A 27,472-nucleotide genomic window follows, 5' to 3' on the forward strand; every position below is an offset into this window, starting at 1 on the left:
ATCCAGTTCCGTGGACGGAACAAGGACAGGGATTTTATTCAAATCTGTTCGTGGTTCCCAAGAAAGAGGGTACCTTCAGACCAATTTTGGACCTAAAGATCTTAAACAAATTCCTAAGAGTTCCATCATTCAAAATGGAAACTATTCGGACCATTCTACCCATGATCCAAGAGGGTCAGTACATGACCACAGTGGACTTAAAGGATGCCTACCTTCATATACCGATTCACAAAGATCATCATCGGTTCCTAAGATTTGCCTTTCTAAACAGGCATTACCAATTTGTAGCCCTCCCCTTCGGGTTGGCTACGGCCCCGAGAATCTTTACAAAGGTTCTGGGCTCACTTCTGGCGGTTCTAAGACCGCGAGGCATAGCGGTGGCTCCGTATCTAGACGACATCCTGATACAGGCGTCAAGCTTTCAAATTACCAAGTCTCATACAGAGATAGTTCTGACATTTCTGAGGTCGCATGGGTGGAAAGTGAACGTGGAAAAGAGTTCTCTATCACCACTCACAAGAGTCTCCTTCCTAGGGACTCTGATAGATTCTGTAGAAATGAAAATTTACCTGACGGAGGCCAGGTTATCAAAACTTTTAAATGCTTGCCGTGTTCTTCATTCCATTCCACGCCCGTCAGTGGCTCAGTGCATGGAAGTAATCGGCTTAATGGTAGCGGCAATGGACATAGTGCCATTTGCGCGCCTGCATCTCAGACCGCTGCAATTGTGCATGCTAGGTCAGTCGAATGGGGATTACTCAGATTTGTCCCCTCTACTAAATCTGGATCAAGAGACCAGAGATTCTCTTCTCTGGTGGCTATCTCGGGTCCATCTGTCCAAGGGTATGACCTTTCGCAGGCCAGATTGGACGATTGTAACAACAGATGTCAGCCTTCTAGGCTGGGGCGCAGTCTGGAATTCCCTGAAGGCTCAGGGATCGTGGACTCAGGAGGAGAAACTCCTCCCAATAAATATTCTGGAGTTAAGAGCAATATTCAATGCTCTTCTAGCTTGGCCTCAGTTAGCAACACTGAGGTTCATCAGATTTCAGTCGGACAATATCACGACTGTGGCTTACATCAACCATCAAGGGGGAACCAGGAGTTCCCTAGCGATGTTAGAAGTCTCAAAGATAATTCGCTGGGCAGAGTCTCACTCTTGCCACTTGTCAGCGATCCACATCCCAGGCGTGGAGAACTGGGAGGCGGATTTTCTAAGTCGTCAGACTTTTCATCCGGGGGAGTGGGAACTCCATCCGGAGGTGTTTGCTCAACTGGTCCATCGTTGGGGCAAACCAGAACTGGATCTCATGGCGTCTCGCCAGAACGCCAAGCTTCCTCGTTACGTATCCAGGTCCAGGGACCCGGGAGCGACGCTGATAGATGCTCTAGCAGCTCCTTGGTTCTTCAACCTGGCTTATGTGTTTCCACCGTTTCCTCTGCTCCCTCGACTGATCGCCAAGATCAAGCAGGAGAGAGCATCGGTGATTCTGATAGCGCCTGCGTGGCCACGCAGGACCTGGTATTCAGACCTGGTGGACATGTCATCCTGTCCACCATGGACTTTACCTCTGAGGCAAGACCTTCTAATACAAGGTCCTTTCAATCATCCAAATCTAATTTCTCTGAGACTGACTGCATGGAGATTGAACGCTTGATTCTATCAAAGCGTGGCTTCTCCGAGTCAGTTATTGATACCTTAATACAGGCACGAAAGCCTGTTACCAGGAAAATCTACCATAAGATATGGCGTAAATACCTTTATTGGTGCGAATCCAAGAGTTACTCATGGAGTAAGGTTAGGATTCCTAGGATATTGTCCTTTCTCCAAGAGGGTTTGGAAAAAGGCTTATCAGCTAGTTCGTTAAAAGGACATATATCTGCTCTGTCTATTCTTTTGCACAAGCGTCTGGCAGAGGTTCCAGACGTCCAGGCTTTTTGTCAAGCTTTGACTAGGATTAAGCCTGTGTTTAAAACTGTTGCTCCTCCGTGGAGCTTAAATTTGGTTCTTAAAGTTCTTCAAGGAGTTCCGTTTGAACCCCTTCATTCCATTGATATTAAACTTTTATCTTGGAAAGTTCTGTTTTTGATGGCTATTTCCTCGGCTCGAAGAGTCTCGGAGTTATCTGCCTTACATTGTGATTCTCCTTATCTGATTTTCCATTCAGACAAGGTAGTTCTGCGTACTAAACCTGGGTTTTTACCTAAGGTGGTTTCTAACAGGAATATCAATCAAGAGATTGTTGTCTCGTCATTGTTTCCTAATCCTTCTTCAAAGAAGGAACGTCTTTTACATAATCTGGACGTAGTCCGTGCCTTGAAGTTCTACTTACAGGCAACTAAAGATTTTCGTCAAACATCTGCCCTGTTTGTCGTTTACTCTGGGCAGAGGAGAGGTCAAAAGGCTTCGGCAACTTCTCTCTCCTTTTGGCTTAGAAGCATAATACGCTTAGCCTATGAGACTGCTGGACAGCAGCCCCCTGAAAGGATTACAGCTCATTCTACTAGAGCTGTGGCTTCCACCTGGGCCTTTAAAAATGAGGCCTCTGTTGAACAGATTTGCAAGGCTGCGACTTGGTCTTCGCTTCACACTTTTTCAAAATTTTACAAATTTTACACTTTTGCTCCTTCGGAGGCTGTTTTTGGGAGAAAGGTTCTTCAGGCAGTGGTTCCTTCCGTTTAAGTTCCTGCCTTGTCCCTCCCATCATCCGTGTACTTAAGCTTTGGTATTGGTATCCCACAAGTAATGGATGATCCATGGACTGGATACAGTTAACAAGTGAAAACATAATTTATGCTTACCTGATAAATTTATTTCTCTTGTAGTGTATCCAGTCCACGGCCCGCCCTGTCCTTTTAAGGAAGGTCTAAATTTTTAATTAAACTACAGTCACCACTGCACCCTATGGTTTCTCCTTTCTCGTCTTGTTTCGGTCGAATGACTGGATATGACATGTGAGGGGAGGAGCTATATAGCAGCTTTGCTGTGGGTGATCCTCTTGCAACTTCCTGTTGGGAAGGGAATATATCCCACAAGTAATGGATGATCCGTGGACTGGATACACTACAAGAGAAATACATTTATCAGGTAAGCATAAATTATGTTTTATGCTTACCTGATAAATTTATTTATTTCCGGATATGGAGAGTCCACGACCCGCCCTTTATTTTTAGACAGTTATTTTTTTTACTAAACCTCAGGCACCTCTACACCTTTGTGTTACTCCTTTTTTCTCCATTTCACTTTGGTCAAATGACTGGGGTTTGTGCGAAGGGGAGTGATACTTGACCAGTTGGGCTGTGGTGCTCTTTGCCTCCTCCTGCTGGCCAGGAGTGATATTCCCAACAGTAAATGATGACGTTGTGAACTCACCATATCCGGAAATAAATACATTTATCAGGTAAGCATACATTTAGTTTTTCTGTATATTTACTGTACATATTTCACATTCTAATGTTCTTCACTTACTGGATAATATTCATTTTATTATAAATACATATTTCTATATATGTGTATATACCTATACCTGTATAGCTATTCCTATAGATATACAGGTGCAGATATGTATTTTACATGAACAGTATCAGATCTAGTTATAGAAATATATATATAATAATAAAAAGTAAAACATTTCTTTGTGATGAACATAGGCATGTAAAATGTGTGTGTTGCGCATTTTGTATCACGATTTAGATTTAAATGTGGTCAGGTTAGTGCATGTGAATTAGTAATCTTAGGGTTCATCATTGAAATTTTACATATAAAATATTTAAAAAAATATATTAAATTATTAAAAATGATTAAACATACTGTAAAATATTCTAAATAATCCATAGAATATATCTATATATTTTACAGTATCTTTAATTTTTTTAATAATCTTAAAAAATATTTTGTATGTAATATTTCAGTTTTACCTCTTATTCAACAGGGTCAATTTATATCAATAGTTCTAGTCCTAGACCATTTCCAGCTTCTAAGCTATGCCTTTCAGGGCAAATATTTTCAGTTTGTGGCTCTTTCATTTGATCTATTTACAGCTCCCAGAATTGTGTTTCGCAATTTCGATTTAAATGTTGTCTGGTTAGCACACATGAAAACTTAGTAATTTTTTAAAATTATTACATACTGCAAAATATTCTAAATAATCCATAGAATAGATCTGTATATGTTTCATTTGTAATATTTGTTTTTAATATTTTATATGTAATATTTCAATAACGCACTTTAAGATTACTAAGTTTTCATGAGCACTAAATTGAAAAACACGATGCACAAAAAACATATTTTACATTCCTATGTTATTTACATAGAAAAAAAATACTTTTTATTATTAAATATATATTTCTATATATGTGTGATACTGTTTATGTGAAATACATATTTATACCTATATATATATAGGATAGCTATTTAGGTAAAGGTTTATACAGATATATATATATATATATATATATATATATATATATATATAAATATGTGTTTAATAATAAAAAGGACATATTCTGCTATGTGAAGAACATTGGAATATGAAATATTAATAATTAATGTTGGGTTTAGCACTCTTGAATACGCAGGGCAGGGTTAGCGTGCAAGTACGGGTGTTTTTTTCCAGTTTTCGCGCTTCATTGACTTACATGTTAGAAGTTAACGGAATTGTGATACTTTTATTGGGAGCGAAAACTTTTTACTTTCAAATAATACGAGTGCAACCCGACGAGCACAAAATGCCTCCGCCTAGTGAAGTTAACGCAGGGGCACTAATTTGCACGCCACTGATAATCTAGCCATAAGTAGCTAAAAATGGACTTTTGCTAAAGCTCAGTTACACTGTATTATGTATTATTTCAAGATAATCTAATGTTATAACTATCATTTGTGTAATATATTAATAATATAGTTTTAGATAATTAGGCGTTCATATTTGGCGTGTTCAAATGAAAATATTCCTTACTAATCTGTATAAAAATATATGCAAATCCATCCAATTCAATAGCAAATGCAGTTGAACTAAAAACCAGCGTAATAAAATGATTTTATTTTAATTAACAATACCAATAGTGTAAGACCTTTGTCTGCTTTGGATCACAATTTTGTAACTATTTTTTCCTAAATATTGTAGTTTTCTCTTTTTTTGCCCTTTGCCTACATTTCTTCTTATCAGCAGAGTTGCTAAACATTTGAAGATAGAATAAAAATTGTGGCCAGAAGGAAGCTAAGAATCTTGTTTTCACCTGTCAAAAAGATGCCCACATAGATGTGTGGCTGTATTGCAGAGAGAGTGAAATGTGACAGCAACTGACAAAACAAAGTGATTGCTTGAAATGCAGAGGAGCAAAGGTTCAATTTAATGTGCTATGAAGGAGTTGAAAGTTCAGCTCCCGGGAATAGTCTGCAACAAGTAATATATTGTGTGTTTGAATCAAAAGCAAAAATCCCTTTTGTAATTCTCTGCTTGAATTTGATTTTATGATGGGTTTTATTTCACATGATCTAATGCTGTTACAATTGAGTTTTCAGAATTAAAATTGGAGGATTTGAAGGAACCAATCTATAATGTTATATTTAAGGTATAATAATGTAGAAATTAAATAAGTGTATTCAAATATTCTCATTGCTTTAAAGTTATTAGTATGTTAATCAAGAAAAGCAATGATTTGGTCTTTAATATGATTAAGAATATTGTCATTTTGTAATGTAGTCACGGTTACTAATTATGTAGATTACATTCTGTTTGCTATCTGAGTTACTCCAAATAATTATATTTCCATGTTAAATTGGAATATTGTACTTTTTCTGTATCATTCTCACAAAACTCAACATTTCCTTTAAAATATAGTTTGTGTAGCAAATTTGTTGTCGCTTCCTCTGAATTCTAATACAGATGTGTTTTTTAGCAAGCGCTACTGCAGCAAGCACATGAAGCTCAAATACGAGAAGAAGCAGATAAACAAAAAGAGTTATTGGTCACCGAAAGAGAAAAATTAAAAAGAGAACTAAAACAAATGCATCAACAGCAAATAAAGGCAGTCACCATGGAGGTTTGTTGGTATTAATAATTTCTCTGTACATCGATCCAGTATTATTCAGGCTTTGTGAGTGTGTTACCATGAGTTGTTTGGGTGGACAATTGTCTTGTTACAAAGCCAGCTTTGGTGTATAGGCAGACAGCAGGGAAGGCTGTCAGCATGTGTCAAGCTACGGAATATCTTTTTCGTGTTCAGTGTGACTGACCTTTGTGAAGCTATTGCAGAATATGCAGCTGAAGTTTAAGAACAGCCTTTCCATTATAAGTTTGAAATGTAATAAGCAATTTGACTGATACTATTTCTGTATCACTGCAAAACTGAAAATATCCTCATTTTCTATAACCCAGTGGCAGCAGTGAGAAGCAATGTGCATGCAGAAGGCATGAAGCCCTCGGCTTTACTTCAATACATGACATCAAATGCTAACTGCTGGTATTAACTGTACATGTGGGTACAGGGGCAACATTATGTGATAGAAAACACAAGAAACAAAGTGGGAACAAGGGAGCTTTTAAGAAGAAATACAAGTATATTTTAACACTGTAGATACTGGCATATAGGGTTTATTTATGGATACAAATATTTTCACTGTTATGTCCATTTTTTACGAGAATTTCCATTTTTGTTGTTTTTTTGTTTTGTTTTTTATTTCAGACTTCAAGTACAGATAAAGATAAACTGTTTGCTCAGATTACGATGCTTTTGGCCCATAAAGAAGAAAATGAAAATACCATAAAACGGTACAGTAGCTGGATAAAGATAGCAGTGACACACTGCTAATCTCTCAGTGGATATTTAGGTTGTTTGTAATGTCTTTCGTTCTGTATTTTAGTCTTCAGAAGGAGCTAGACCGGACGAATAAAACTTGGGAGAAGAAGTTTGATATATTAAAGCAAAGGTATGTTTAAAGAAAACACCAAGGAATTATTACATATTTACTAGTATTAACCCTAGCACAATAATACAGTAATATTTTTTTGTAATGTTTCTCTGTGTAATTATTTATAGTCATACCCCTTTAATGACTCAATTTCAATTAACATAAATTCTCTTGCAAAGTATATTGCACAGGTTTTGGTACCCATTTCAAACTGGTTGAAAATCCTGTGGTTAACCCTTTATGTAATATTTTTTCTAAATGTTAGAGTCATGGAAACACCCCCCTATATCTTGCAAAACATCAATTTAACCCCATTATTCCAGTCAATAAGAAATCTTTTTTTTTTTTTTTTGTCAGTTTGAATTTTTTTTTTTTTTTTTTTTCTAACTCTGTAACTTGGACCTGTCGAAAACATATCTGACCTCTTTCAAGTGCAGAAATTGCATTTTACCATTACAATTTGTAGAAGTTAAAGCAATTGAAAAGTCAAAAGTAAACTTTCATGATCCAGAGGTAATTATAAAACACTTTGTTCTCTTGCTATCCTTTGTTGAAAAGCACATGTACATATCCTCAGAAGAAGCAGCAGCAATACACTACTGTGCGCTAGCTAGTAATTGGTGGCTACATACATTTGTTTCTTGTCATTGGCTTATTAGATGTGTTCTGCTACCTCCCAGTAGCGCATTAATTTGAGTTATTTTTAGAAAACCTTTTTACCACTCACAAGATCAGACCGTCTTTTTTAGATTGTTGTAACAATGATTGACTATTTCATTTGCTGTGGTGGTTGTGACTACCATGCTAGCCTTGTGGTAGAAAATAGCAAGTAACACAGAACAAAGATAAGTAAAGAGAGAAAGACAGCTTTATGATTTGTGACCCATGTGTGATAAGCAAAAGGATGCCTGTTGTGCTTTATCTTCCTCTCATTAAGTTCATTTCTTATATCCAATTTTGTCTGTTTGCACATTGAGTCATATTTTCCCTTTCACTATCTTTTACACTTTTATCACTTTTCCTTATCGTCTAATGCTTATCTGTTTTTCTTGTCCTTTTTTTTTTTTTAATGGTATTTTCTAATTAATGGTTTTAATTTTTTAATTTTTGTTTACTCTAAAATTGGTTCTCCTTATCACTTTTCCACAGAAGTTTCTGATATTTAGTTCTATAGATTAAATAGTAAAAAAAAAAAGTCTGCTATAAAACACAATTGCATTGTTTTTGCACAAACTATGGAAGAATAGTCATTAAAAAAAATTAGTCTTGACTCTAAAGGTTACTTGGCTGGCGAGATTATTTTAGAATGCTCATCAGTCCTTCGGTTTCCCTGGTTGAACGATCTAAAGCCACTTTTTAACCCGAGAACAGGGTGTCTCACTAAGGGGCGTATACTGCATTTTTATATGAAAATGTATTATTTTAAACATCATACAAAATTAATAATTTAACTATTCATACAAAAATAAGCAGGGAAAAATTGTATTGTTTAGGTCAATGGTCTCAAAGTAAAGGCCCTGGGGCCATATGCGGCCCCCAAGATAGTTTAAAGTGGCCCTCCCTTGTTTAAGGCAAACCATTAATTTAGGCTGTCAATTTCTTTTTGGGTTCTAAAAGGTGTAACTAGTTGATGTTCTATATAGGCACTCACAAGATAAATATAAACACAAGAGTCCAGTGTAGACTCCCACCATGCACTGCTTGGATAAACTTTTGACATTGTTATACAGTTCCAGAATGATCACTTCACTTGGCACTCACAAGGTAAATATAGACAACTGTGTATGTCTGTTGTGGTCTACAACTCCCACCATGCACTACTACTTGGGTAAATATCACTTCCAGTTCCTATTATATCTAGCACTTACTCAGTTCAAGCGGCCCCCATGAGCGCAGGACACTTGGCCAGTGGCCTCCAGATACATTGGTTTTGATACCCCTGGTTTAGGTGCATCAAAAATTATAACAAAATTCTTCACTAAAAATGTAAAATTTGTATGTAAATTACACAGGAATAAATCATATTAAATATGCAAATTGTAATTTTAGTACACTGGATGCGCAAAACTCACTTAGAAATTCATACTTATAAGTACAAAATACAAAGCGTAATTGTTTTTTCATATAATGGTCTGAAAATGGGCGTTCCATGGGCGTATATGTAATTGACTCCCTAATCCTAGTGTAATTCTGTAAAGATGTTTGCACTACAGATCTCTGTTTTTCTCAAAACACTCCAAATACTTAATACCCTAATAAAAAACACATGAATACGAAAATATAGCTGAATGTAAGATACTATACGCAGAAAGCAGCCTTATGTGATTTATATTGGTTGCAGGATTTAATTTTAAAAGTGTGCCCCCTGCTCCATGCTGACTTTGGTCTATGAAGCGAAGTGTCCTTTTCCAGCATGCACCATTACTTTCAATAGGAGCCATCCCGCCAATTTCAGGGACTGCCCCTTTTTTACGATCATTCTACCAGGGCAGCCTCTGCGAGGGTCAGCGAGAAAAACCACGTCTGATCTGGCAAGGTTTAGATCAACAAGCTCTTAGTCAGGATATATCCAGTGTCTAAACCAATTTCTCCTCTTTGGAACATTAATTTGTTTTTGTTTTGTTTTTTAGCTTCTGTCTTGGAAAGTTTTGTTTTTTTAGCACTATCTTCTCCTGGGAAACTTTCTGAATTTTTTTGCTCTTTTTTGCAAACTTTCTTGTCTTATTTTTATCAAGATACAATTGTCTTTAAGGACTCAATATGATATTTAACCTAAAGCGATTTTTTGGATAAAATGAATCAGTAGATTATAGCCCATCTCCTTGTCCTTATCCAAAGAATTCATTTGATTGGCTCTTGCTTAATTTAGATATTGTAAGAGTATTATAATTCTACTTTAGACAATCCTTTCATTTGTTTGTCCCTTGGTCCATGTAAAGGTCAGAGGGCTACATCCGTTTCTTTAGTTTTTGGCTAAATCTCATGATAACCAAGGTTTACTTGGAGGCGGGATAGTTTTTTTCAAAACGCATTATTGCTCATTTTCCTAGATCAGTTTCCTTTACTTGGATTTTCAGAAATGAAGCTTATATTGAATAAATTTGAAAGGTAGCAACATACTTTAGGTGCCTGCCTTAAAAAATATTGTCCCGCCCAGTTACTCGTGCACTCCACAGGTTGGGTATTAGTTCTTGGCTATACGTCAAACTGGAATACTAGAGATGTGGGAGGCAGTAAGTGCTCTTGGAGCTTTGGGAATCTTTGCCTCCTCCTAGGAGTTGAATCCCAGGAGTAAGGGCTTGTGGACCATGAAAGAAATTCATTTATTAGGTAAACATAACTTTTTTTTTTCGTAAAATGGGCTGCACATGGGCATATATTGAAGTTGTCTCTCTTACACCAGCACAATTCTGTAAAGATTTTTGTACTACAGATCTCACAGTTTTTTCTTGCAAGCTCAAAGGTGGGAAGCTTTTCTAGAAAAAGTCAAAATACGTATAACCCTAATAGAAAAACACATACATACGAAAATATAGGCGATTCTAAAATGCTATACACAGAAAGCAGCGTATTGTTATTTATATTGGCTGCAGGATTTAATTTCTTTCATGTAATTGGCAAGAGTCCATGAGCTAGTGACGTATGGGATATACAATTCTAACAGGAGGGTCAAAGTTTTCCGAACCTCAAAATGTCTATAAATACACCCCTCACCACACCCCCAATTCAGTTTTTACAAACTTTGCCTCCTATGGAGGTAATGAAGTAAGTTTGTGCTTGATTTCTATGATTTCTTCTATGATAAGCGCTTCTAAGCATTTTGGAGCCCAATTCCTCTTAGAGTACAGTGTTTGTCAAAGGGATGTGAAGAGAGTATCGCCTATTGATGTTATGGTTTTCCTCGTGGGAAATCTTTTCAATGGTTCTCTGTTATCGGTCGTAGGGATTCATCTCCTACCTCCCTTTTCAGATCGACGATATACTCTTATATACCATTACCTCTGCTGATACTTTTTCAGTACTGGTTTGGCTATCTGCAGATGGGTGTCTTTCGGTAAGTATGTTTTTTCTTATTTAAGACACACGCAGCTATGGTTTGGCGCTTTATGTATTAATAAAAAAATTTAAATATATGTATTTAACTTATATTTGCCATGAGTCAGGTCTATGTATATTTCCTTTTGCAGACTGCCAGTTTCAGATTGTGAAGCATGTTTAGGAAGTTATTTGTCTTACCTGGGGTATAGTCCTTTTTTTCAAATTGCTGTTATTTATTGCGTCATTCTTGGCGCGAGAATTTTTTTTGAGTGAAGGTACTTCTTTGATGACGTAAGTTCGTCATTTCCGGCGTCTTAGTTGACGCCAGGTTTTCCTTGCAAGAGGTTGCATCTGTTATGATGCGAGTTGCGTCATTTCCGGATGTTATTGGCAGCAAAAAAAATTTCACCTTCCTTTTGCGCCATGCGTCATACTTGGCGCCAAAAAATGTAGTTTATTTTTCACCCCACTTCCTATATGCTTCTTGCCTTCTACATACTCAGAGGGCCATGCTGTTTGCATTTTTTCCCATTCCTGAAACTGCCATATAAGGAAATTGTAAATTTTGCTTTAATGTTGTTTTTTCTTTTACATTTTGCAAGATGTCTCAATCTGATCCTGTCTCAGAAGAAACTGTTGGAACCCTGCTGCATGATCACAGTTCTACCAAAGCATCTGTTAGCTGACATTATATCTCCAGCTGTAGTATGTAACAGTTGCCATGATAAGCTTTTGCACGCAGAAAATGTTTCCATCAGTACTAGTACAGTTTCTGTTCCTTCAACATCTAATGTACTCGGTGCCCTTCTATCTGTAATCAGAGGACAGGGTATTGCGGTGTTTCCTTATTTGGACGATATCTCGGTTCTAGCTCAGTCTTTACATTTAGCCGAATCTCACATGAATCAACTAGTGTTGTTTCTTCAAAGACATGGTTGGAGGATCAATTTACCAAAGAGTTTCTTGATTCCTCAGAGAAGGGTCAACTTTTTAGGTTTCCATATAGATTCAGTGTCCATTACTCTGTCTTTAACAGACAAGAGACAAATGAAAATGGTTTCAGCTTGTCGAAACCTTCAGTCTCAATCATTCCCTTCAGTGGCTATGTGCATGGAAGTTTTAGGTCTCATGACTGCAGCATCGGACGCGATCCCCTTTGCTCGTTTTCACATGAGACCTCTACAGCTTTGTATGCTGAATCAATGGTGCAGGGATTATACTTGGATATCACAATTGATATACTTAAATCCCAACATTCAACTCTCTCTGACTTGGTGGTTAGACCATCATCGTTTAATTCAGGAGGCCTCTTTTGTTCATCCTACCTGGACTGTGATCACAACAGATGCAAGTCTTTCAGGTTGGGGAGCTATTTGGGGATCTCTGACAGCACAAGGGGTTTGGAAACCTCAAGAAGTGAGGTTCCCAATCAATAATTTAGAACTTTGTGCTATTTTCAGGGCTCTTCAGGTTTGGCCTCTGTTAAAGAGAGGACCATTCATTTGTTTTCAGACAGACAATATCACAACTGTGGCATATGTCAATCATCAGGGTGGGACTCGCAGTCCCCTAGCTATGAAAGAAGTATCATGGATACTTTCTTGGGCAGAATCCAGCTCTTGAGGCCTATTTAACAAATGTCTGTCGGACCTGATCCGACAGTGCGGATCAGGTAAGACAGACATCGCTGAATGGGGAGAGCAATACGCTCTCCGTATTCAGCATTGTAACGCCGCCCCCTGCATACTCGTGGCCAATTGGCCGCCAGCAGGGAGGTGTCAATCACAGCGATTCCTGTCCGCCTGCTCAGGTCCAGGGATCCTCAGGCGGAGATGGTGGATGCTTTAGCAGTTCCTTGGTTTTACCAACCTGCTTATATCTTTCCGCCTCTAATTCTTCTTCCAAAAATGATCTCCAAGATCATTATGGAACATTTGTATCTGTTTCTGATATTACCAGCGTGGTCTCACAGGTTTTGGTTTGCGGATCTTGTTCGGATGTCCAGTTACCAGCCTTGGCCACTTCCTCTAAGACCAGACCTTCTGTCTCAAGGGCCGTTTTTCCATCGCAATCTCAAATCGTTAATTTTGAAGGTATGGTAATTGAAGGCTTAGTGCTTAGTCATAGAGGTTTCTCTGAATCAGTGATTAATACTATGCTACAGGCTCATACGTCTGTTTCAAGAAGACCTATATTTCATGGTGTTCTCATAAATTTTCCTGGCATTCTTTTAGTATTCCTATAATTTTACAGTTTCTTCAGGATGGTTTGGATAAAGGTTTGTCTGCAAGTACTTTGGAGCGACAAATCTCTGCTCTTTCTGTTTTATTTCATAGAAAGATTGCTAAGCTTCCTACATTCACTGTTTTGTTCAGGTTTTGGTTCATATCAAGCCTGTTATTAAATCAATATCTCCTCCTTGGAGTCTTAATTTGGTTTTGAAGACTTTGCAGGCTCCTCCTTTTGAGCCAATGCATGCTTTCGATATTAAAACTACTTTCTTGGAAAGTGTTGTTTCTTTTGGCTATCTCTTTAGCTAGAAGAGTTTCCGAATTGTCTGCTCTCTCTTGTGAGTCTCCTCTTCTGATTTTCCATCAGGATAAGGCTGTTTTAATTTCTTCCTAAGGTTGTGAATTCTAACAACATTAGTAGGGAAATTGTTGTTCCTTCCTTGTGTCCTAATCCCAAGAATGCTCTTGAAAGATCTTTGCATTCTTTGGATATTGTAAGAGCTTTGAAATATTATGTTGAAGCTACTAAAGATTTCAGGAAGACTTCTAGTCTATTTGTTGTCTTTTCTGGTTCTAGGAAAGGGCAGAATGCTTCTGCCATTTCTTTGGCATCTTGGTTGAAGCTTTTGATTCATAAAGCTTATTTGGAGGCGGGACAGTCCCCACCTCAGAGGATCATCGCTCATTCTACTAGATCAGTCTCCACTTCTTGAGCTTTTAAGAATGAAGCTTCAGTTGATCATATTTGCAAATCAGCAACTTGGTCTTCTTTGCATAAATTTACTAAATTTTATCATTTTGATGTATTTGCTTCTTTTGAAGCAGTCTTTGGTAGAAAAGTTCTTCAGGCAGCTGTTTTGGTTTGATTCTTCTGCTAATGTTTTAAGTTTTTTTCTTTCTATTTATGAGAAAAACTTATTTTTTGTGGATTTAATTTTTTCAGTGGAAAATGGCTGTTTTTATTTTATCCCTCCTTTTCCAGTAACTCTTCTGTGGTCTTCCACATCTTGGGTATTTCTATCCCATACGTCACTAGCTCATGGACTCTTGCCAATTACATTAAAGAAAACATATTTATGTAATAACTTACCTGATAAATTCATTTCTTTCATTTTGGCAAGAGGCCATGAGACCCACCCTGTTTCTGGTGGTTTTGATTTTTTGTATAAAGCACAATTATATTTCCAGTTCCTCTTTTTTGTATGCTTTTTTACCCCTTATTTTATCACCCCACTACTTGGCTATTCATTAAACTGAATTGTGGGTGTGGTGAGGGGTGTATTTATAGGCATTTTGAGGTTTGGGAAACTTTGCCCCTCCTGGTAGGGTTGTATATCCCATACATCACTAGCTCATGGACTCTTGCCAATATGAAAGAAATTAATTTATCAGGTAAGTTCTTACATAAATTATGTTTTTAAAGTGCGTCCCCTGCTCACTGCTAACTTCACTCCATGAAAGTGAAGTGTCCATTTCCAGAGAGCTTCATTACTTTTAATAGGAGACAACTCACCACTTGCAGGGACTGCCCCTTTTTTACAATAACTCCACCAGGGCAGCCCTTGCGAGGGTCAGCATGAAAACCTGGTGAAGTTTAGATCATTGAGCAATTGGTCACTCCAAATAATATGTTTCTAGATTCAATGGTCCATATAAACCTGTATAATTCATTAGATGCTGAAGTGATTACACATGATCTGTATTAAAATGTTTAAGCAGGGAAATTCATGTCATAATTACCTGTTTTTGTGTCGTATTTTAAAACATAGTTTACTCAATAACAATACATAACATTTAATCTAGTGTTTGACATTAAGATTTAGTTGGATCAAGCATCCAAACCAAACAAACTAACTAGGAGAAATAGAAAAAATGGGAAGAAAAAAATCAAATCACTCTCACTCTACCTTAACAAAGTACTATAAATTGGGCGAGCTTACATATACGGCGTTGCTCGCAAAAGCCGGCGTTGGGTATTTTTAGACAATGTAGCAATCACATGCGATCACATATATGGTGCCGCATAGAAATGTGGCGCGTATATGTTACCCGTCGGCCTCTGTTTTTTCCCCATAAACTAACATAGAACCGGCGTCGCAAGTCGGTATCACAAGGACTTACGCAGTGAAAATTGAGAAATTTTACTCCATTTTCACCTCGCCACAAATAAGCAGGCACAACATAATGAGCACCATAACTCCCTGGAAGTCTTAACAAACACCGAACGTATGCGCAATATGTACTTCTAAACCACCATCTCCCCACTGCAATAACTAATAAATGTATTAACACCCAACGCATGTGCAATATGTACCTGTCAAACGCCATCACCCCATCGCAATAACTAAATAAAATGTATTAACCCGTAATATGCCAACCCCTACATAACAAAGTACCTAATAAAGTTATTAACCCCTAATCCGCCACCCACCTAAAATGCAAAGTATCTAATTACACTATTAAGCCCTAATCCGTCAACCCCCCACATCGCAAACTACCTATTAAAATGATTAACCCATAAACCGCCATCCCCCACAACACAATCTACCTAATTACCTATTAACCCCTAAACCGCCATCCCACCACAACACAATCTACCTAATTAACCTATTAACCCCATAAATTGCCATCCCCCCACAATGCAATCTAACTGATTAACCTATTAACCCCTAAACCGCCATACCCCATATTAATCCAATCACTAAGCCCTATAACCTAACACCCCCTAAGTTAACCTCAATTACATAAAATTAAAAAAAAGACTATCTTCTTAAAAAAATTAATTAAAAATTACTAAAATAAAAAATCCTAACTTAAAATTAAAATAAAAAATCCTAACATAACATTAAAAAAAAACTAAGATTAAATTAAAATACAAAATGTAAAAATGTAATATTACAAAAAATAAAAAAAAATCTAAAATTACAGAAAAAAATAGACGATATTATCCAAAATCTTTTTTTAAACCTAGTCTAATACCCCTATAAAAACAAAAAAGCCACCCCAAAATAAAAACACCCCCTAATCTAAAAATAAACTACCAATAACCCTTAAAGTGAAGGTAAACTTTGATGAATGAAAGCCTGGTTTTTAAAAATACTATTAAAAACAGGGGCTTTTTCATTTGTCAAAGTTTAGAAAGCAGCCGTTTTGATTAAAAACTTACCTTTGTTTTTTTCACAGCCAGACCAGCTTCCCCCACCCGGAGATCCTCTCTTCACACGTCATCAGTGACTAATCCAGCTTCCTCCAATCACGGCTTTCCCACCAGGGAAGTCATTGCCTGAGGCCATGCCGTGATTGGAGGAAGCTGGATTATTCATTGATGACGTATGAAGAGAGGATCTCTGGGTGGGGGAAGCTGCTCTGGCTATGAAAAAAACAAAGGTAAGTTTTTATTTAAAACGGCTGCTTTCTAAACTTTGATGAATGAAAGTGCCCCTGTTTTTAATAGTATTTTTAAAAAACTTTTTTATGTTTTTGTAAAATGTTTAATAAATGTTTGTATACTAGTACTACACTACTTCAGTTCAGCCTGAGCCAATCATCATATGATCATATCCCTAATCCCTTCACCATTCGGATCGGCCGCACTGTTTCCGGAGTTCTAACTGCCTGGTGACTGGTCTGAGAGTAGACTAAGTGCACTGCGAGTGACGACACGTCCGGCACGCGGCTGCACTACACTGATGCAGGCATGCCGCGTGCCGGGTCCACGTGACACAGAGAGTCTTAGACAGACTAGTGCTGTGTGTGTCAGTCAGTGGTTGGACTTGGAGGCTGGAAAGATGCTGGCGCTGCTGCCGGGCCATGGCCATTCAGGGAGGGTGGCTAGTGAGCAGTGAGGAGGGAGAGCTGCGAGTGCAATGACGAGACTGCGATTTAACAGGTGGCCAGGTAGGTGAGGTTTGGTCCCAGAGAGAGAAGACCTTTTCTTTGGAGTCGGACATAAATAATACTAGCCTAGTAGTAGTAGGCCCGGTCCGGCCGCCTATGTACACTCAGTCTCCTCTGCTGCGGCCGTATATGGGGATTACACGTGTGCCACCTCACCATGGACTCCTGCATGCTCAAGTGTCTTGTAACACACTGATAGTGGAGATGGAGACAGCAAGGCGCTAGGGGCTGTGGCTTATGGGGTTACAGGGGGGTGCTGAGGCTGATTGGGGTTACAGGGTGGGTGCTGAGGCTAATTGGGGTTACAGGGGGGGCCCTGGGGATGATGGTGGTTACAGGGGGGGCCCTGCCTGGGACTGATGTTGGTTACAGGGGGGGTCCTGGGACTGATGGTAGTTACAGGGGGACCCTGGGGCTGATGGTAGTTACAGGGGGCCCCTTGGGCTGATGGTAGATACAGGGGGCCCTGGGGCTGATGGTGGTTACAGGGGGGTGCTGAGGCTGATTGGGGTTACAGGGGGGCCCTGGGGCTGATGTTAGTTACAGGGGGGGCCCTGGGCTTATGGTAGTTACAGTGGGGTGATGACTCTGATGAGGCTGATTGGAGTTACAGGGGGGGCCTGCGGCTAATGGTAGTTACGGGGGGGGGGGGGGGGCTGGGGCTGATGGTGGTTACAGGGGGGATGCTGCGGCTGTAAACCTCATCAGCCCCAGGGCCCCCCCTGTAAACCACCATCAGCACCAGGGCAGGACCCCTCCTGTAACCACCATCAGCCCCCGGGCCCCCCCCCCCCGGTAACCACTATCAGCCCAAGGGCCCCCCTGTAACCACCATCAGCCCCAGGGCCCCCCTGTAACTATCAGCCTCAGCACCCCCACCCTATAAGCCCCAGGGTCCCCCTTGTAACCCCAATCAGCCTCAGCACCCACCCTGTAAACCCCATCAGCCACAGGCCCCCCTGGACACCTAAGGCCGGCCTTGATTAGTAATGTTCAATTATGCTCCTAAATTCCCTAACACTATACAGGTAGGTATCCCTCTGGGATAGGGGGGTAAGGCAGATTGATGTTTGGGGGACTCAAGGGCCAAGGGTTCCTGGTTAAACTATAATTTATATGAATCCCTTTGAAGTTCATCCTAATTTTCCTAATATTTTCCATAAAGCTTATATGTGGGATGCTTATCTATGATGCCAAGAGGTTGATTTCAGTGTCTACATAAAAGAACTGTTAACATCTTTACCTATACATAGTTTGTCACATACAGATATTTGAATAACTGTGAAACTGGAGCTTTTATTTTATCTTCTCTGGGCAATTTGTATGTATTTGTGTTTTTGTACTTTATCATTTTATGTAGGATAATAATCATTAGAGTCCCTAATAAATAAGAGGCTGCTAGCAATTTTGACCAATGTTCTGTTACTATTACAGTACTTGTCTTTTGAAAGTCACCCTCCTGTGAGCATTAGTGTTAATGCCCTTTTAAAGAGACTTGACCAGATATTAATTTATATGCATAATATCAGTGGCTTTAGTGTGGTCATCAAGCTAAAAACTAAATTAAAATTAAAGGGAAATAACTTAATGAAATTATATTCTGGGCAATTACTGTGGTGTTGCGTGTGTGTGTTTGTGTGTATGAGTCTGTGTGGGTGTGTTTTTATGTACGTGTGTATGTATGCATTAGTGTGTGTATGTATGTATGTATGAATGTGTTTGTGTATGAGAGTGTGTTATGCACTTGCACGCCAGTCTGTAGCTTGTAACTGATAAGATTTTGAATTTAAAAAATAGCCATAGGTGGTTAATTAATATGTCCTGAGTTATTCACACACAATTTGACATAAATTACATGTGGAGCAGTATGTATGCGGTGTGGTAAGATGTGTATGTGGTGTGGCACGGTGTGTATGTGGTGTGGTTAGATGTGTATGTGGTGTGGTTAGATGTGTATGTGGTGTGGTATGACTTGGAGCAGTGTGTAAATGGAGCAGTGTGTATGTAGTGTGGTAAGATGTGTATGTGGTGTGGTTAGATGTGTATGTGGTGTGGCACAGTGTGTATGTGGTGTGGTTAGATGTGTATGTGGTGTGGTATGGTGTGTATGTGGTGTGGTATGACTTGGAGCAGTATGTATGTGGTGTGGCATGGTGTGTATGTGGTGTGGTTAGATGTGTATGTGGTGTGGCATGGTGTGTATGTGGTGTGGTTAGATGTGTATGTGGTGTGGTATGGTGTGTATGTGGTGTGGTTAGATGTGTGTGTGGTATGGTGTGTATGTGGTGTGGTTAGATGTGTATGTGGTGTGGTATGGTGTGTATGTGGTGTGGTTAGATGTGTATGTGGTGTGGTTAGATGTGTATGTGGTGTGGTATGGTGTGTATGTGGTGTGGTTAGATGTGTATGTGGTGTGGCATGGTGTGTATGTGGTGTGGTTAGATGTGTATGTGGTGTGGTATGGTGTGTATGTGGTGTGGTTAGATGTGTATGTGGTGTGGTATGGTGTGTATGTGGTGTGGTTAGATGTGTATGTGGTGTGGTATGGTGTGTATGTGGTGTGGTTAGATGTGTATGTGGTGTGGTATGGTGTGTATGTGGTGTGGTTAGATGTGTATGTGGTGTGGCATGGTGTGTATGTGGTGTGGTTAGATGTGTATGTGGTGTGGTTAGATGTGTATGTGGTGTGGTATGGTGTGTATGTGGTGTGGTATGACTTGGAGCAGTGTGTAAATGGAGCAGTGTGTATGTAGTGTGGTATGATGTGTATTTGGTTTGTGTGTTTGTGGTGTGGTATGGTGTGTATGTGGTGTGGTTAGATGTGTATGTGGTGTGGCATGGTGTGTATGTGGTGTGGTTAGATGTGTATGTGGTGTGGCATGGTGTGTATGTGGTGTGGCATGGTGTGTATGTGGTGTGGCATGGTGTGTATGTGGTGTGGCACGGTGTGTATGTGGTGTGGCACGGTGTGTATGTGGTGTGGTTAGATGTGTATGTGGTGTGGTATGGTGTGTATGTGGTGTGGTATGACTTGTATATGGTGTGGTATGACTTGGAGCAGTGTGTATGTAGTGTGGTATGATGTGTATTTGGTTTGTGTGTTTGTGGTGTAGTATGGTGCGTATGTGGCGCAGTGTGTATGTGGTCAGCTAATGGGCCAGCTAAGGCTTCTAAGCTTACATTCCTGTTATTTCAAATAAATATACCAAAAATGATAATAGTAGTAAATTAGAAAGTTGTTTAAAATTGCACGCTTTATCTGAATCATGAGAATTTTTTTTTTCAATGTTTTTGTCACTTAAACAAGTATTATACATATATAGTATATATAGTTAAAGGGACAGTCTACTCCAGAATTGTTATTGTTTAAAAAGATAGATAATCACTTTATTAATCACTCCCCAGTTTTGCATAACCAACACAGTTATATTATTATACTTTTAACCTCTGTGATTACCTTGTATCTACAGTCAGTCTCTGCAGACTGTCCCCTTATCTCAGTTATTTTAACAGACATGCATTTTAGTCAATCAGTGCCCTCTCATACGTAACTCCACAGGCTTGAGCGCAATGTTATCAATATGGCACACATGAACTAACGCCCTCTAGATGTGAAAAATTGTCAAATGCATCCAGAGAAGAGGTGGCCTTGATGGCCTTAGAAATTAGCATATGAACCTATCTAGGTTTAGCTTTCAAAAAAGAACACTTACAGAACAAAGTAAATTTGATGATAAATGGAAATTGCAATTTGTTTTAAGTGACATGCCCTATCCGAATCATGAAAGTTTAATTTTGACTAGACCATCCCTTTAAATAAGAAAAGGGGAGGGGCTCTTTGCCCTAAAATGCCTGGGTCTCTTTTTGGTCCCAGCCTGGCCCTGTACCCCAATATAAAATGGGTACCTTGCATTCCATCTTCAGTGTGCGGCGGCCGATCGAATGAAGAGGACCTCCACGTTGCTGATGACCGGCGCCGCTGAATAGGACCACCTCTCCGGATCAGCGCATCTGAAGACTGCTCCGCAACTCCGGCAAGAAGAAAGAAGATGGTCCCGCGATGGATGAAGAATTATTTCCGCCTGGAAGAAGATGGATGTCCGCACTTCAGGAACAGTGAGTACTTTTTAGGGGTTAGTATTATTTTTTTTTTTGGTGGGGGATTGGGTTTTTTTTTTTTTTTTTAATTTAGATTAGGGCTTTTTTATTTTTTAATGGGCAGCAAAAGAGCTTATTGCTCTTTTAAGGGCAATGCCCATACAAATGCCCCTTTAGGGGCAATGGGTAGATTAGAGTTTTTTAGAGTTATGTATTTTTCTTTTTTAAGACACGATGAGTCCACGGATCATCTCAATTACTAATGGGATATTCACCTCCTGGTCAGCAGGAGGCGGCAAAGAGCACCACAGCAGAGCTGTTAAATAGCTCCTCCCTTCTCTCCCACCCCAGTCATTCTCTTTGCCTGCTTTAGTGATAGGAATTGGCAAAGTGAGGTGTTAGTATTAGATTCTTCAATCAAGAGTTTATTATTTTTAAAGTAGTTCAAGAATGTACTGCTTTGTTCTAGGGTGTAGCCGTAGTCCATATCAGTCTCTTCAGTAGGGCTTTGGTGGCTTTAGAGCAATGGGAACTTGTGGGACATAATTCTCACTGCGCCTTCCATATATTTGCTGCCCTATATGTCTTAGTCTGAGGTAATGGATTACTCAGCATGCCTTTTTCTCAACAGGTCAATAGGAGGGAGAGGACCTCTTAAACCTGTGATCTGCCTAGCTGTCAGGCAGACATTAAGGTAAGTGCTGCTTATTTGTTTCTGGGGGACCCAGGAAAGGGCTAGCACTTTATTCGCATTTGACATCATTTTTAACTCCTGGTTCAGGAGATTTAATTACAGCTTTGGTGCAAGTACAGGGACTGGGGACAGTCCTTTGAGTTTAAATAAACTTTTGCTCAGAGGGTTTTATATTAAATTTTTTCACTATATCGTCCTCTTATTTTCAGTTTAGGATGTTACTGTGTCAGTTACTTATCTTCATGCCCACGATGGGCGGAGCTTCCGACTCGCGCCATTTTAAACATCCAAGGTTGCGCAGCAGTCAGGCAGATACTCTGCCTACATTGAGAAAGTGAGGCATTCTTTTCAGCGGTGTAGAAGCGCATGATTCTGCATATGGACATGCGTTTCTAGCACCCGTTGGGGATTTGAGTTTCCTGCTACTCTGTTGCGCATCACGGACTGAAAAATAGATTGCGCTGTTTTATGTATTGATTGCAGTCATTACTGGTCAGGTAGGAGCACCTCAGCACAGCTTATGAGGTGCAGCGGTGCTTTTATTTTTATAAGTAGTTTTTTTGAGCAAAAAAATTTACTTTCTGATATATCGTTATTACTTTTTATTGCACAAAATAACGCAGTGGTCTCTTTGCATTTAAAGTGCCAGTACCATTTTGGAAAACATTAATTTTATTGTTTATAAGTCCAAATTCTGTTTAAGGATGGACCAAGGATCCTAACAAAATGCTTCTTGCTCATTGTGTTTGGAAATGTAGAACCACCAATCCCTTTCTGTGCTACATGTATTCAAAGGACCTTAAATTTTAGGAATCATATTTTTTCTGAGCAAAAATTTTCTAAGGCCGATGTTGCATCAGGCTCAATTGATGAGGGTCAAGTTATGCCGCAGCTTTCTCCCCAAACATCCCAAAATGTACCACCCGCACAAGCAGTGCCCTGCACCTCTGCTCTAGCGCCCGCTAGAGTTACTTTAAAAGACATAGCTTCCCTTATGTCTTCTACAATTTCTGATGCATTGTCTGCCTTTCCAATGTTACAGGGCAAGCGTAAGAGAAAGGCCAGACATTTAGTCAGTTCTGACGCCATTGTGGCTATTTCTGAGGTTCCCCCCAAGGACAGGAGGAGGACCCTACGGCAGTATCTGAGGGAGAAATTTCAGATTCAGAATGTACTTTACCTCTGAGGGATTCAGAGGTGGTTTCTTTTAGATTTAAACTGGAACACCTACGTCTATTACTTAGAGAGGTTTTGGTCACTTTAGATGATTGTGACTCCACAATCATGGTTATCCCAGAGAAGTCTAGTAAGCTGGACAGATACTTTGAAGTCCCTTCTTACTCAGATGTTTTTCCAGTTCCAAAGAGAGCTTCTGAAATCATTTCAAAGGAATGGGAGAGACCAGGCATTCCTTTTTCTCCTTTGCCAATTTTTAAGAAGATGTTTCCCGTAGCGGATTCCTTTAGGGAAACTTGGCAAACAGTTCCTAAGGTGGAAGGGGCTGTTTCCACCTTAGCTAAGAGAACTACTATTCCTATAGAAGATAGTTGTGCTTTCAAAGACCCTATGGATAAGAAACTGGAAGGTCTTCTTAAGAACATTTTTGTTCACCAGGGTTTGCAGTGGCAGCCAGCTACATGCATTGCTACCGTTACTAGCGTGGCAGCCTATTGGTTTGATGCTCTGTCTGAGTCTCTCAGGACTGAGACGTCTTTGGAAGAGTTTCAGGATAGGATAAAGGCTTTGAAGCTCGCTAATGCCTTTATTACAGATGCTTCCCTTCAGATTATTAAACTGGGAGTGAAGATATCAGGTTTCTCTATTTTGGCCTGCAGAGCTTTATGGTTAAAGCCCTGGTCTGCGGATGTGTCCTCAAAATCTAAGCTCTTGGCTATTCCTTACAAGAGGAAGACCTTGTTTGGACCTGGCCTATCGGAAATTATCTCTGATATCACAGGCGGTACGGGCCATCTTCTTCCTCAGGATAGGAAAATCAAGCTAAAAGGATGTAAGAATAATTTTCGTTCCTTTCGAAATTTCAAGGGAAATTCTTCCTCCACTAAGCAGGAACAACCTAAACCTGCATGGAGACCGACTCAATCATGGAATAAAGGTAAACAACCCAAGAAGCCTGCCATTGAGGCAAAGTCAGCATGAAGGTCAGGCCCCCGATCCGGGACCGGATCTTATCGAGGGCAGACTTTCTCTTTTCTCTCATGCTTGGATTCGAGATGTTCAGGATCCCTGGGCGGTAGAGATTGCGTCCCAGGGATACAAGATAGAATTCAAGAATTTTCCTCCCAGAAGAAGGTTTCTTCTTTCAAGATTATCTGCAGACCAGACAAAGAGAGAGGCGTTCTTACATTGTATAAAAGACCTCTCAGATCTGGGAGTGATTGTCCCAGTTCCAATTCAGGAACGGGGTCAGGGGTTTTATTCCAATCTCTTTGTGGTTCCCAAAAAAGAAGGAACTTTCAGACCAATTTTAGATCTCAAGAGCTTAAACAAATTTCTCAGGATTCCATCCTTCAAGATGGAAACAATTCGTTCTATCCTTCCTTTAATCCAAGAGGGTCAGTTTATGATAACTGTGGATTTTAAGGACGCTTACCTGCATGTTCCTATTCACAAGGATCATCACAGGTTTCTAAGATTAGCATTTCTGGACAAACACTTCCAGTTTGTGGCTCTTCCTTTCGGTCTTGCTACAGCTCCCAGAATTTTCACGAAGGTTCTGGGATCTCTGATAGCAGTTCTTGGTTTATGAGGAGTAGCGTTGGCGCCATATCTGGACAACATCCTAGTTCAGGCTCCTTCATTGCATCAAGCAAAGTCCCACACAGAGATGGTACTTTCCTTCCTGCAGACTCATGGGTGGAAGGTAAATTTGGAAAAGAGTTCTCTAGTTCCAGACACAAGAGTAACTTTCTTGGGAACCATAATAGATTCTCTTTCAATGAAGATTTTTCTGACAGAAGTCAGGAAATCAAAGATTATAGATACTTGTCTAGTACTTCAATCCACCCCTCGACCATCAGTAGCTCAGTGCATAGAAATGATCGGGTTGATGGGGGCAGCAATGGACATCATCCGGTTTTCTCGATTTCATCTCAGACCTTTGCAATTAAGCATGCTCAGACAATGGAATGGAGATTATACCGATTTGTCTCCTCGAATTCTACTGGAACAGGAGACAAGGGATTCTCTTCAATGGTGTTGTCTCCAGATCATCTTTCTCAGGGAACCTGCTTTCGAAGTCCATCCTGGGTGATAGTCACAACAGATGCCAGCCTTCAGGGATGGGGAGCAGTATGGGGCTCCCTAAAGGCTCAGGGAGTTTGGACTCAGTCCAAGTCTTTTCTCCCGATAAACATTCTGGAGCTAAGAGCGATCTTCAATGCTCTTCTGGCATGGCCACAATTGGCTTTGGTTCAATTTATCAGATTCCAGTCGGACAACATAACCTCAGTAGCTTACATCAATCATCAGGGAGGAACGAGAAATTCCTTAGCGTTGACAGAAGTATCCAAAATAATTCAGTGGGCGGAAGCCCATTCTTGTTTCCTTTCAGCAATCCACATCCCAGGAGTGGAGAACTGGGAGCCGGATTTTCTGAGCAGACAGACTTTTCATCCGGGGGAATGGGAACTTCATCCGTAAGTGTTCTCCAGTCTGACTCTCAAATGGGGTCAGCCGGAATTAGATCTCATGGCATCTCGTCAGAATGCCAAGCTCCCAAGATACGGTTCGAGATCCAGGGACCCCCAGGTGGAAATGATAGATGCTCTGACGGTCCCTTGGACTTTCAGCATACCTATTTCCTCCATTTGCTCTTCTTCCTTGAGTCATTGCTCTAATCAAGTGGGAGAGGGTTTCGGTGATACTAATTGCTCCGGCTTGGTTTTGAAGGATTTGGTATGCAGATCTGGTGGAAATGTCCTCTCTACCACATTGGAGACTTCCGTTTAGGAAGGACCTTCTAATCTAGGGTCCCTTCCTTCATCCAAATCTAGTTTCTCTGAAGCTGACTGCTTGGAGATTGAACGCTTAATTTTATCCAAGAGGGGTTTTTCCGAGTCGGTCATTGATACCATGATTCAAGCTTGTAAACCTGTAACGAGAAGAATTTACCATAAAATTTGGCGTAAATATATTTTTTGGTGTGAATCCAAGGGCTACTCTTGAATTTTGTCCTTCCTTCAAGAGGGTTTAGAGAAGGACTTGTCAGCAAGTTCTCTAAAGGGTCAAATATCTGCCTTGTCTATTTTGTTTCACAAACGTCTGGCAGATATTCCAGATGTTCATTCTTTTTGTTAGGCCTTAGTCAGAATTAGGCCTGTGTTCAAAGCAGTCTGAATTTAGTTCTCAAGGTTCTTCAGGGTGATCCGTTTGAGCATATGCATTCCTTAGATATTAAATTGTTATCTTGGAAAGTTTTATTTTTAGTTGCTATTTCTTCTGCTCAAAGAGTTTCTGAACTCTCGGCATTACAGTATGAGTCTCCTTATCTTATTTTCCATTCAGATAAGGTGGTTTTTCATACAAAGCCAGGATTTCTTCCTAAGGTTGTTTCTAACCGGAACATTAATCAGGAGATTGTTGTTCCTTCTCTGTGTCCTAATCTTTCTTCTCAGAAGGAGCGACTTCTACACAATCTGGATGTGGTCCGTGCTTTGAAGTTTTACCTACAGGCAACAAAAAACTTTCGTCAGTCTTCTTCTTTGTTCGTGATTTTCTCTGGAAAGCGTAAGGGACAGAAGGCTACGGCGACTTCTCTTTGGTTAAAGAGCATCATCCGTTTTGCATATGAGTCTGCTGGACATCAGCCTCCTGAAAAACTTATGGCTCATTCCACGAGGGCTGTTGCTTCTTCATGGGCATTCAAAAACAAAGCTTCTGTGGAGCAGATTTGCAAGGCTTCAACTTGGTCCTCTCTTCACACTTTTACTTAATTCTACAAATTTGACACTTTTGCCTCAGCTGAGGCCTCTTTTGGGAGAAAAGTTCTACAAGCAGTGGTGCCTTCCGTTTAGGTGCCCTGTCTTGTCCCTCCCGTATCATCTGTGTACTCTAGCTTGGGTATTGAATCCCATTAGTAATTGAAAAGAAATTAAAAAAGAAAAGAAAATTTATGCTTACCTGATAAATTTATTTCTTTTTTGACACGATGAGTCCACGGCCCGCCCTGTTTTTTTCTGGTAAGACAGGTTTTTGGGTTATACTAACTTCAGTCACCTCTGCCCCTTAGCTTTTCTTTTCTCTACCTAACTTCGGTCGAATGACTGGAGTGGGAGGGAAGGAAGGAGCTATTTAACAGCTCTGCTGTGGTGCTCTTTTCCGCCTCCTGCTGACCAGGAGTTGAATATCCCATTAGTAATTGAGATGATCCGTGGACTCATCGTGTAAAAAAAGAAATAAATTTATCAGGTAAGCATAAATGTTCTTTTAATTTTGGGGGTTGGGGGGGTTACTGTTAATTTGGGGTTAATTTGTAGGGTTTTTTTTTATATAAAAGAGCTGATTGCTTCAGGGCAATGCCTTACAAAAGGCCCTTTTAAGGGCTAGTGTTAGTCTATTCTTAAATTAGGGAGTGTTTTTATTTTA

General features: G+C 39.8%; 1 protein-coding gene across 1 annotated transcript in view; it reads left to right on the plus strand.

The window, feature by feature from the left end:
• C5H10orf67 (chromosome 5 C10orf67 homolog) overlaps positions 1-27,472 on the plus strand; it is a 401,727-nt gene that overhangs the window by 264,623 nt on the left and 109,632 nt on the right. The window contains exons 11-13 of the mRNA XM_053713953.1: positions 5,899-6,042; positions 6,685-6,770; positions 6,863-6,928. Of these exons, the coding sequence (XP_053569928.1) occupies positions 5,899-6,042; positions 6,685-6,770; positions 6,863-6,928 (296 nt within the window). The remainder of the gene's footprint in view (positions 1-5,898; positions 6,043-6,684; positions 6,771-6,862; positions 6,929-27,472) is intronic.

This window comes from Bombina bombina, chromosome 5 (genome assembly GCF_027579735.1).
Source record: "Bombina bombina isolate aBomBom1 chromosome 5, aBomBom1.pri, whole genome shotgun sequence".
Lineage (NCBI taxonomy): Eukaryota > Metazoa > Chordata > Amphibia > Anura > Bombinatoridae > Bombina > Bombina bombina.